The sequence below is a fragment of the Pavona decussata genome, unplaced genomic scaffold, assembly GCF_977016875.1.
Source record: "Pavona decussata unplaced genomic scaffold, jaPavDecu1.1 SCAFFOLD_238, whole genome shotgun sequence".
Classification (NCBI taxonomy): Eukaryota; Metazoa; Cnidaria; class Anthozoa; order Scleractinia; family Agariciidae; genus Pavona; species Pavona decussata.
The window spans coordinates 893,851-905,946 of record NW_028145643.1 but is presented as its reverse complement, the minus strand read 5'-3'; the positions used below and the strand labels follow the sequence as shown (position 1 = coordinate 905,946).

At 36.5% G+C, this 12,096-nt stretch overlaps 2 protein-coding genes across 2 annotated transcripts; both read right to left on the bottom strand.

The window, feature by feature from the left end:
* Nucleotides 1-1,558: 1,558 nt before the first annotated feature.
* Nucleotides 1,559-11,980, bottom strand: LOC146457636 (uncharacterized). The gene is made up of 3 exons (XM_085091609.1): nucleotides 11,882-11,980; nucleotides 11,685-11,826; nucleotides 1,559-3,983 (listed from the first exon to the last, which is right to left on the bottom strand). Exons 2-3 carry the CDS (start codon nucleotides 11,736-11,738, stop codon nucleotides 3,117-3,119), a joined length of 921 nt encoding a protein of 306 aa, XP_084947735.1. The 5' UTR covers nucleotides 11,739-11,826; nucleotides 11,882-11,980; the 3' UTR covers nucleotides 1,559-3,116.
* On the bottom strand, nucleotides 6,394-9,578 carry LOC146457637 (uncharacterized). Its single transcript, XM_085091612.1, has 2 exons — nucleotides 8,728-9,578; nucleotides 6,394-7,500 (listed from the first exon to the last, which is right to left on the bottom strand). Exons 1-2 carry the CDS (start codon nucleotides 8,779-8,781, stop codon nucleotides 6,706-6,708), a joined length of 849 nt encoding a protein of 282 aa, XP_084947738.1. The 5' UTR covers nucleotides 8,782-9,578; the 3' UTR covers nucleotides 6,394-6,705.
* Nucleotides 11,981-12,096: the final 116 nt, after the last annotated feature.

Here is a 12,096-nt window from a genome sequence, read left to right as displayed (position 1 = left end):
CAATACGCATCGCCAAGCAAACAAAGTCACACTTCAACAGCAAGATGAATCGATAGCGTGAACTTTATTGAACTTCGTATCACTAAAGATAGTGTTCGTTTATTGTTTGAGCTAACAAACAGCAACCAATTTCACACCCACAATCTAGAAACTTTCATGCCTGATAGTACCTTACTGTCGTACAAATATTAAGAAATTTTCTATCTTTTTCCAAGGACCCAAATTTTATAATTCCCTTGACAGCGAAATCATCACCTATAATTTAATTTAAGCCATTAAGAAATCGATAACTAAAAACTATGAAAAACACCTGGTTTTCAAGCTTATTAATTTAATTTCTTGTGCCATGTAAGTAGCTTAATTAATCATTTGTAGTCAACTTAGTTTAATCGGGAGGCCGAATCACGCATAAGTTCTCTAGTTTCTTCTCGGTCTCCTCACCACGTTTTCTTTGTAATTTAATTTAAATTATTTTATTGTGTCTTGTAATTTCTTTGTGTGGCAAAAATAATTAAATCAATTAAACAACTTCAGCTTTTAAAATGACGTGGCTCAGCAAGCTCTAGCAAACAAAAATTCAAAATTCAGCAAAGAACTAACCTGCACGATTTCTCTGAAGTGGAGTACATTAACAAGACACCAAGTCAAACGAGAATTCAAATTAGCCTTCAAAACTACATCCGTGCAAACAATGCCAAAATAATGAAAACAATGTACATTGCTTGTGACATCTGTTTTATAACGTGATAAATAACATCAAAAAATATCGGTAATTTACGGTAAAAATATTACGAAAATAACAATTAGTAGGTAGAAGGAAGCTATTTGTCAGACTAAGATCTATATTGCATATCCTTTGCCAGAGACTTGTAACAGGTATTCATTGAAGACCATTAACGTGGTGTTTAAGGCATGTACTCACGACAAAAGGTGATAAACTGATTGTTTATCCAGCCTTTTAATTAGCATATAACCCCCAATTAATACACCTAGCTACTTTTAGGATATGCGTCGCCATTCTTAGTCAAGTAATTTTGTACTATAATCATGCTGCACAAAATAACGTAACGTGGTGTTTTTGAGCTCATTACGGTGAGACTCAGTGCGCGATTCCCGTCATTAAATTGTTTTGCGTGTATGATTAAAGAACTAATAAACTATCAAACAATATACAAAGGAATGAACAAATAATAAAAGGAACAAAGCAACTAAACAAACATTGTTTTAGTATCCTAGTTATTGAACTGGAACTACAATCTTGGACAAAACTGTTAAGAAACGTATCACCGACCTACAAATTCGACTGCTATAGTGATCCATCAACAACTCACCCCTCCCCCCTCCACAAGGCATTAGGGAGTTTAAGAAGCTACTACGGGGATGGCAACGTCTTTGTTAACATGAAATTGCTTTAGAAAACCGGGGGAAAAAACCTTAAGGGATTTCTACAAGGAAGAACTAACTATCATTGGTTTTTTGGTGATTTCTCTAAAATATACCAGAAGAACTTGAAAAAACTGGCCAATTTTTTCAAGTTGCAATCCATTTCCATCCGAGCCATTCGCAGCCAAACATAACTAAAACTAGTTTCTCTGCACTCATAGTGTTATTGTTAACAAAACTGAACCATTATTTTAACGATTCCATCGATTGAAGTATGTTTTTTGGCCACTCAAAGTAACATTAAAATAGGTGACACTGCCCCTTTAATGAGAAAAACAAAGGCCCTGAAAGTGCGTTTTAAATTTTGGCTCATTTCTTCGCCGTCCTCGGCCAAACGAAAACGTGAACCCTACCAAATTCAAGGGTTCAGGGGTTAAATTTTTCATTCTCTGTCTCAACTTGAACGCCGTTCCCACCATTTCTATTACTGGATAGTTCAGCCACAATTTACAAGTTGAACGAATTGAAATAATTGTGAAGTAGTACAAGTAACGAGAACTTATATTTCCAAGCGACGTTTGGTCCACCGCTGAAAATAGGCTGGGTCATCATCCGGCCTTCAAAGTAACATTGAATGAAGGGGAACGGGGAGTCTCATCGCATCGCTGAGTGTTATTCTTTGCAAATCAGCCGTCTATAAAATAAGAACTTTATGCGCATTTGATCATATGCACATGTTAATTTGCGCCATACAAATATTAATTTCTTATTAATTATTAATGTCAGGTTCAACTGTAAGTAGTGGTAATAGCAGATAATGAGGACTGTGGCATGAAACTAAATAAACATAACTTATTTACAAAGCCAGTCTGCGGTAACTGGCCGGCTATAACAACCATCTTTACTTTTATTTACCAGTTCAGCGGTCGCCTACCCCACCCCAAACATAAATCCTGCCTAGCTAATATTCTTAATCATGAGTCGGGACTACTAAGTTTGAGAATGATGGGGTCCAAACTTAACATTAGATTTACTGTAGAAACTTTCACAGCTAATATAATATCTTCAAGTGTACTTTACCTTTAAATGTCAAATGTCACAGAGTTCTAGTCACACAGAGGTGTGAAACATTTTTCTCTTGTGCTTGCATTAGATGTAAACTCGGCCCAAATGTCATCAATATTAAATGAAGTCAACGTCGCGATGAATGTGCATTGAAGTAACTCCCGACAGGCGCTCTTCGAACATCCTGTTTCGAAGATCATTACGACTTGATTCTTTGTAAACTGAAAAATCATTGCTCAGCTTCAACAGAACTGACGGGGAGTCGGTGTGAAAACAGTTGTAGGTAAGACCCTTATCTTTGGATATCTAACCTCTCAGCATTATAATTTCAGATACTCGATGAGATTTCTTGGTTATGATGAACTTGACATTAGCTGTTTCTAAAAGTATTGGCACTTTCCAACTCTGAAAGAAGCGAGGACGGTGAAAGCAGGTTGAAGCTGCAGTATCAATTGAAGCATATCAACACGCTTGACATAAAGTTGTAGGCTTTAGTCGAAATGAGAGAGAGAGAGAGGTGCCACACAAGTTCTTTTTTGTTTTTGTTTTGGTTTTGTTGTTGTTGTCACATAATAATACTCATTGCGATCGTTTAGTTGTAAAAATTTAAAAACAAAACCTGCATCACCCCTGGAAAACACTATTTCAATAACAAAAATAATAAAAGCTCAGGTTTGGGGGTGTGGGGGAGGAGGTCCGGACCCTCCCTCCCCTCCGTCTAGATCCTCGTCTGGTATACAGTGTTCTCTTACCCCTGAAGTGTCCGCTAAGTTCTGTTTATACATACTCAGTATGTTCTTGTCACCTATGAAAAGCTTCAGCCAATAGAACTGAAGAAAGCTGTAGTACAAGGAAGCGTTTATTACCATCAGCATTAGATCAATTATGGTCAGTGGTTTAGGCGCAGTGGGGTTTACTGTGTAAACCTTAAATGCTACTGCAGCTGATACCGCCAAGGCCTTGCACAGATTGTCCAGGACGAAAATCAACAGAGTGATAAAATATAAAGCTCTTGAAGTAAAGCTAAAGCCCTTTGTCTTAGAAGGAGGATAGGTAAAATTCAGCTGGTATATTAAATACAAAGTGAAAACCTTGGAGACAATCACGAAGATTTCAATGGGGATCCTCGCGTCTTGGTTTTGTTTCATTATCAAGCCGTCGTATGCAATGACAACAACTGTTGTGATGTTAAAAGACCAAAAATATGGCTTGCAAATGAGACACTTTAATACTACAGTACATCCCACTGGTCTCAATTCAGGCAGGACAAACTGATTCAACAAACAAATGCAGAAGAATGATGTAAGTATTGAGCAAGTCAGCCATAAAGTCTTCCAGCAGTAACCATCACACATGGGTACGTCATAAACTGTAAAATTCTTGCAGACAACACTTGATGAATCGTGGTATAACGTGCAATCTGCCTCAAATATTGCAAACATTACAAAACATGCCAATCTGAACAGCTGGAAGAGGATACAAAGAAAAGCCAGAAGACCATAAAAAAGTCGTTTGGCAATCACTGCGGTGCAAAGCTGTAAAAGAAGAGAGTTATGAGAATCTGCATCAAAACTTGATCAAACATGCATAAACGTCATGAGAATAGATGATGTTATCACTAAAGGTAAATTTCGTGATGTTAGCGTTTGAACAAATTCTCGCAACTTTCATCATAAAAATTATGTAGAGATCGGTGGATAGAAGATGTATGCTGATATAACTGCGTTGTCTGCGGGAAGACAACTTTTAAAAGAAAAAGAGGCTTACATGTAAATGTAATCGAAATAACTTAGACAATTCCCGTTACAAACTTTATGCATTAAATATACGTTTTTCTCTGGTTCCCTGATTATAATTATTTTTGCACCGACTCCCAATGCGGAGGATGGACTAAACATCGGAACTAGTCTTGTGGAATCCCCATGAAAGAACTCTTCAGTGAAGATTACATTTATTCAAGTTTTATTCAGGCTCAAGTTAACCCTTTGACCCCTGAAATTTTAACTAATTTTTGCTTAAAAATTGACATATTCGACCGGTGTTTGATGCTAGTTGCAAAAGTTACCTCAGAAATAACTAGGCAGGGGACCACAATAGAAGGTTTAAGTGAAATGCTCAAATTGTTGTCTCCTGTGTGGCCTGTTAAAGACATATTTTTGTAAGCTAATACAGATTGATTTCTTCTGATGCTTTAGCTGAAAATTAAAGTTGCAGAACGTTTCTAGGAAACGGAATTTTATTCCCCGAATTAAATTGCCGTTGTGAGTTTTTCGAAAATCATTGCTAGCTGACGTTTTTACGCATTTTAACGACATATCTGCCCCTTCAAAAACGAAAAAAAATTAGTTTTCCAGTGTTACGAGATTTTCAGCTAATATTTTGCCGAGGAAACTGAAGATTTTTTTGACAACTATATCCGAATCTGAACAGATCAGTATCCACCGAAATAAGCCGTTGGGTGGCCCTTGACTAACTACAGACACGAATGCAGAGAATAAAGACTTGTTGTCTGTTACTTGCAACCATCTCCTCTGCAAGAAAGTCAACACATTGTGACAGTGAAGAGCCACTCATCTTGACCATTCAAAAAACAGGTAGAAAATACCGAAGCCTGAAGCTGGACTTCGAAATGCAGAAGTACCTTAAATATCTTTACATTTATTTATTTCCCACACGTACACAGACAAACAAATAAATAAAAACTTAAGTGGCTCAATAAAAGAAACCATGAGGCTTATGAATTTTAAGCCCCCTCAATCTTAAAAATATACAAAAGTTGTTATATTGCTTAGAGTTTTTATATAACTAAACATAATTATAATGTACACTGAGTTTAAAATTAAGATGGCAAAAATTTAAAGGTAAATGTTAGTTTAATTGTACTCTGTAGATGTGCTGTACATTAATGCTCTATTGAAGAATTATGAGACAAGGAAACTGTAGGTTCCCTTGCAGACAAATATTCCTGTTGAAAGGCCAAAGCAATGATGCTGTTGCAAAGTGTGAAAGAACTAGTTGTTGGCAAATAAAAAATAGATGAGCAGTGGTGTGACCTTCCGTGTTATAATTATGTTATAAGGAAGAACACCAAGTCTTCCTTAAAGGGTTCAATTGGGACGCTATTATTGAGGAGATACAGGAGGTCACTGATTTGCTCGATTTCATTCTTCTGCAAGTGTACCTGTTGTACATGAACATGGAAGCCAAGTACCCCCAGTTTGTGTGGCATATGACCTGCAGATGATGCTTGCACAGCCTTGTGCAGAAAGCGAGCACTTTCATCATATATCCTTGTCAAACACTCCACTTGTAATTCGAAAATTTACTAACATAATTATTTTGGCAGTGGATGGATTTTACTGAATAATTTGGTGAAAACGACCCCTCCTATCATTTCTTTATGTAATTATTTAAATAAGTTTAACACAAAGAACACTAAAACCAATTACCCACTTTAAAAATGTTTCCCTTTTTAATTCATTTAAACAGGCAAAATATTAATTCTCTACGATGATGATAATAATAATAATCATCATCATTAATTATTATTATTATTATTATAATTAGTTATTATTATTATTATTATTATTATTATTATTATTATTATTATTATTATTATTATTATTATTATTATTATTGCTATTATTAGATTGTAAACACAGTTATTGCAAGAGTGGATATTCAATAAAAAAATCACCAAAAAGAAGACTGTAAGAATTATATATTTATTCTTTTTCTGTTATCCTTTCACATATTTTAAATGCACTTGATCATCTTTAATGGAAAGTTGCACTATATAAATTTTTATATTATTATTATTATTATTATTATTATTATTATTATTATTATTATTATTATTATTATTATTATTATTATTATTACTGGTAAATATTAACAAGAAATTTGTGGTAGCCAGCAGGTTTAAGCATAAAAATTATACTTCCCAGTGAATCATATCGTTTATAGTTATTTTCACTGATAAACAAACAGAGGAAAAACTTTACAATACTAGCTTGCAAAAAAACTTCATTCAATAATTGCTAAAAAAGGACAAGTCTATAAAATATATATGTTGAACATTCCAAGGATTCCAATGGGTCCTTTACTCCCTTCCCCTTCCCTGTTAGGGGTAACTAATAAATGTGTAACCATTATCTCATCAAGTATAGTATTGTTAAGTATTGTTAACAAAACTGTTGTTTGACAATATATGGGAGTACTCGTTTTGGAGTAATAATTCTTTTATGTCAAACAATATCAAACCGCATCATCCTGTAAGTCCACAAAATTCTGTTTATTCACAGTCAGTATATCCTTGTCACCTATGAAAAGCTTCAGCCAGAAGAACTGAACAAAGCTGTAGTACAAGGAAACCTCTATTAACATCAACATTACATCAATTATGACCAGCGGTTTAGATGCGTCGTGGTTCACTGTGTAAAACTTAAATGCTACTTGAGTTGATTCCATCAAGGCCTTGCACAAATTGTCCAGGGCGAAAATCGATAAAGTGAGACAATATAGAGCTCTTGAAGTAGTGCGGAAATGCTTCGCCCTAGAAGGAGGAAAGGTAAAGTTCAGCTGGTATATTAAACACAAAGTCCAAACCTTGGAGAAGATCACGAGACATTCAATGGGGATCCTCGCGTCTTTGTTTTGATACATTATCAAGCTGTCGTCTAAAATGGCAGCAACTGTCATGCAGTTAAGAGACCAAAAATATGGTTTGCCAATGAGACACTTTAAAATCGAAGTGTATGGTACTGGTCTCAATTCAGGCAGGAACTTCTCATTCAACAAAAAAATGCAGATGATTGATGTTAAAATTGAGCTAGTCAGCCATAAAGTCTTCCAGCAGTAACCATCACACATGGGTACATCATAAAGTGCAAAATTCTTGCAGTCAACACTTGATGAATTGTGGTATAACGTGCAATCCGCCTCAAATATTGCAAACATTACCAAACATGCCAATCTAAACAGCTGGAAGAGGATATAAAGAAAAGCCAGAAGACCATAAAAAAGTCGTTCGGCAATCACTGCGGTGCAAAGCTGTCAAAAAAGAGAATTGAGAGAATCTGCATCAAAACTTGATCAAATATAAACGTCATTAGAATAGACGATTTTTTTTCCATTTGCCTTACAGACATATATTAAATGTTTACAGTACTAAACACTTCTAATAATACTAAATACTACTAACAATATTCACTATACTTGCACTACTAACAATACTAGCTATACTAACAATACCATTCTTTCAATGCTCACCGGACTAATAATAATTACAATGCTTACACTACTTACAATACTAATGCATCACCCGCACACACGCACACACACAAACACCAAAAAAATTTCCTTTTTATGAGAATAGATGATGTTATCAACAAAGGTAACTTCGTGATGTTAGCGTTTGAACAAATTCTCACAACTTACATCATAAAAATTATGTAGAGATCAGTGGAGAGAAGGTGTATGCTGATATAACTACATTGTCTCGAATGACTACGAGAAGACAAATGAGGCTTAATTTAATTAAGCCAGAATAAAACTTGCATAAATGTTATCTCCTCTGAAGAGTTCTTTCATTGCGGGGATTCCACAAGACTCAGTTCCGATGTTTAGTCCATTCCCCGCATCGGGGGTCGGTACAAAAATGGTTATAATCAGAGAACCAGAGAAAAACGTACATTACATGCATAAAGTTTTTAACGGGAATTGTCTTAGTTATGTAGATTCAAGTTAGTTTATGTCTGACCGGCGATATTCAATCAGTGTTTGATGCTAGTTGCATATTGAGTTACCTAAGCACTAACCAGCGGACCCCAACGAGAAGCTTTTTAGCGAAATTCTCAAAATGTTATCTCCTGTGTTCCCAGGTCTTTTGTGGCCTTGTAAAAACATATTTGTGTAAACTTATACAGATTGATCTCTTCGAATGCTTTAGCTGAAAATTAAAGTTGCAGAACGTTTCTGAGGAAACGGGATTTTATTCCTCGAATTGACTTGCTGTTGTTGGTTTATGAAAATCATTGCTAGCTGGCGTTTTAACGTATTTTATCGACATATCTGCCCCTTCCAAAACGAAAGGAATTGGTTTTCCAGTGTTATGGGATTTTTAGCCGACAATTTGCCGAAGAAACTGCAGATATTTTAACGACTATACCCGAATCTGAACAGGTATCCACCGAAATCAGCCGCTGCAGGGTGGCCTTCGACTAACTATAGATACGAATACAGTGATTAATATTGCTAACAACAAATTGCTTCACCTACCGTTGGTCTGTTGTTGTCACCGGCGAGTTGCACAGCCTCAGGATCTTCATCCATGACAAAAACAACAAGCACGTTACACGCTCAAAGCAGTTCGAATTAAGTGATGACCTAAAGACTTAACGTCGAATCGTGGTTATGCATCCAATATTCAATTGGATCAAGGCGACCGCCTTAGCATCAATTCACTGAATTCTGACAACTTAATGCAAATATACGAGAAATCAATGTTTCAGAACGAGTTCTTTGCTGCAAAAGATCTTTGAGGTTTAGCGTTTGCTTTGATATCAGCCCAACATAGATTTCCGGGAAAAGTCGGATGTAGCCCCCACGCAGTCGTTTTTAGGGGACTCGCATAGTGTGGAGGAGGTAATACGAGTCCCCTAAGGTAGGCTAAGTCGGATGTAGTGTAAATAATGCTTAAGAACGTTCTAGAGTGTCCTGTGTCATGGTTAGGCTATTTATTCACTATGTAGGATAACAGGAGTTATGCCGTTGTGAAAAATACTCCAGCCTGGTGTGAACAGAAGTGGTCCATAACCGCCGCCAAATCATCTTTCCACCAGAATCCAATCCTCGCTCCTCATCGTAGACTTCCATTTCGGTTCGAGTATCTGTTCACACACGGCTCAAGAATTAAGTGTCACGAAAACCTATTCGAAATGTGACGATTCACTTTCAAGACCTAAGCAGCGCAGCATCGCCCCGGTACAAAAATCGATCCCTCGCAGCTGTTTTAGGGAGCGTTGCCTGACGACACTAAAACAGCTGCGAGGGAGCCTAGATGTCCCCGGAACCCGCTAGTTGCCATTGCGGCTAGTGACTTGGCTATAAATCATCTTATGTCCAACCAGGGCGAGCGGGATAATTATTTCATTAATCACAAGAAGTATTGCTACATCTCACTGATATCATTTTGAAAGAAAAAGGGAACAAGTCGATTTAATGGCCGTTTTTTCTCCGGCATGGCCGGTGTATAATTAACAATTATTTTGCAACTTTTTCTGTCACTAAGGATTACTCCATTGTGAATATTGTAAGTACCTGTAAATATTCAGTGGTAGTACTGTAAGTTGTGTAAGTATTGTATTGTAGTATGTATAATAAATTTTACTAGTACTGTAAGTTTAGTAATAAGTATTGTAAGTATTGTCATTATAAAAGTAAATAAATAAATAAATAAATAAATAAATAAATAAAAGAATCTTAATAATAATAATTAACAATTATTTCATGAGCGAGCGTTGGATATGAGATGATAGATAGCCAACAATGCGCGAAGCTTCGACCTGGCGATAATCATCTCATATCCAACAAGTCCGAATGGAACAATTGCCTTATTAAAAACAATCAATAAATATTGCTGGATCTTGCTAATCTCGCTCTACAAGAACAAACAGAAGACAATTTAATGGTCTCTATTTCTCGGGCATGGTATAATGGCTCATCTATCATGGCCGCTAAGCCAATCAAATCCCTGGAATTTCATTATACAATGATCTAGTTTTTAATAAAAACTTTTGCGTCGCAGGTTTTTTTTTGTTTTCGCAACAACAACAACAACAACAACGTAATTAACGTGGTCAGTACGCTAATCTAAAAATACAGCTCAGATAGCTGTGAGCTAGTTTACAGGTATGCTACGATAAACAAAAGACAACTAAAATTTTTAAATATTTACAATTCCATTCATCATAAAACAAGCATAAAAACGAGAAAAGAATGGAAAATTATTTTAATTATCGATCAGTCAGACAACTGTAAGTAGTTCAGGCCCCAGTTGTTTAAAAGCCGGATAACTTTATCCGCTGGATAAGGCACTATTCAGGGTCTAAAATATACTTCACGGTCAACGTTGTCCACGATTTTCGTACACTCCCAAACTTAACTGTGGTTAGAGTGTGCATATTCGCTTGTACAAGAGGAAATACTGAAATCTTTTCCCAGATTGAAACTGTCGGATAGTGACTTATCCACGGGATAACGTTATGCGGCCTTTGAACAACTGGCCCCAGATAATGAGGATCGTGGCATAAAAAGCTAACATAGCGTATTGACAAGATCTGTAGAACATAAGCCTACCGAGCCTCTTATTTTATTTATATTTATTTTATTTCATTAGGATTTCCATTTACAATATACTGAATTTAATTAAGCAACTAATGAAAATGTTTATAAATTCAGCGGTAGCCAACTCCACTCCAAAACTTAAATCCCACCAGTTATATAGCCAGTTAGTCATGAGTCAGTCGGCTACTGAATTTTAGCCTGATAATTGATCTTGTCTCACAATTTTAAACCGCATCGTCCTGTATGTACTCTTTCATCCTGAAGCGTCCACAAAATTCTGTTTATACACAGGTCTGTTGGCCAGGATTGTTTAGGTGCTTCCCCCGAATTTATGCGCCACTTTTGGCTTTCCGGAAATCTTAGCTTGCTTTATTTTGCACTAGAAACTGTTTTTCTCGCTTCGAAAACGAAAGGGATTCATTTTCCCTGCCACGACATTCTGACAGAAGTAACATTTCACCAACGATAATTTAGTTTTCCATCACAGTTAATCTGAATTTCTAAGACTGTCGACTGTCATCAGGACAGATATTCACGTAAATGAACCAAGGCGCGTCTCTGGAGGCTAGACTCCGAGGAGACAACCTTTAAAAGAACAAAATTGTAATCAGCATTTTCTTTGATACAAATGTGACCACCACTGAACACGATTGAAGCGTTCTTCCATATTCCACACTGACAAGCTAGTGCCGATGTTAAGTCGTTAAGTCTATCTGACGTAGGGACTTTACATGGAGTTTCGAAAGGGAATTGTCTGAATTAAGATAACTCGATTTAACTGAGTTGATGCCTGATCGATATTTCGATGCCAGTCGCAAAACACTAACTACGGATAACAATACAGTGATAATATTAATTGCGACCGACAAAACTGGTACTGCTTCACCTACCCTTGGCCTGTTGTTGTCACCGACGAGTTGTAAAGCCTCAGGATCTTCATCCATGACAAAAACCACAAGCACGTTACATTTTTAAAGCCGCTCGAAAGTGATGGCCTGTAGACGTCGGGTCAAATCAGTGAATTTGCATCCACTAAGTGTTCAATTGAAACAAGCGACCGTCTTAGCTGAATTTTATTAATGATAACTGAACTCTGACAACCTAATGCAACTGAAACAACCAAATCGCACTTTAAAAGACCAAGAAAGCAATGCTAGTTTTGAGACATCTTCGAGCTTCAGCATTCGCTTTCATATCCGGCGGCCTAAATTAAAATTTCCGTGAAAAGTCGGAAGTGCGCATGCACAGAAAGACTCAAAATAAACGACCAGAGTAAACAAAGAAATTCAGAGACATGAGCGA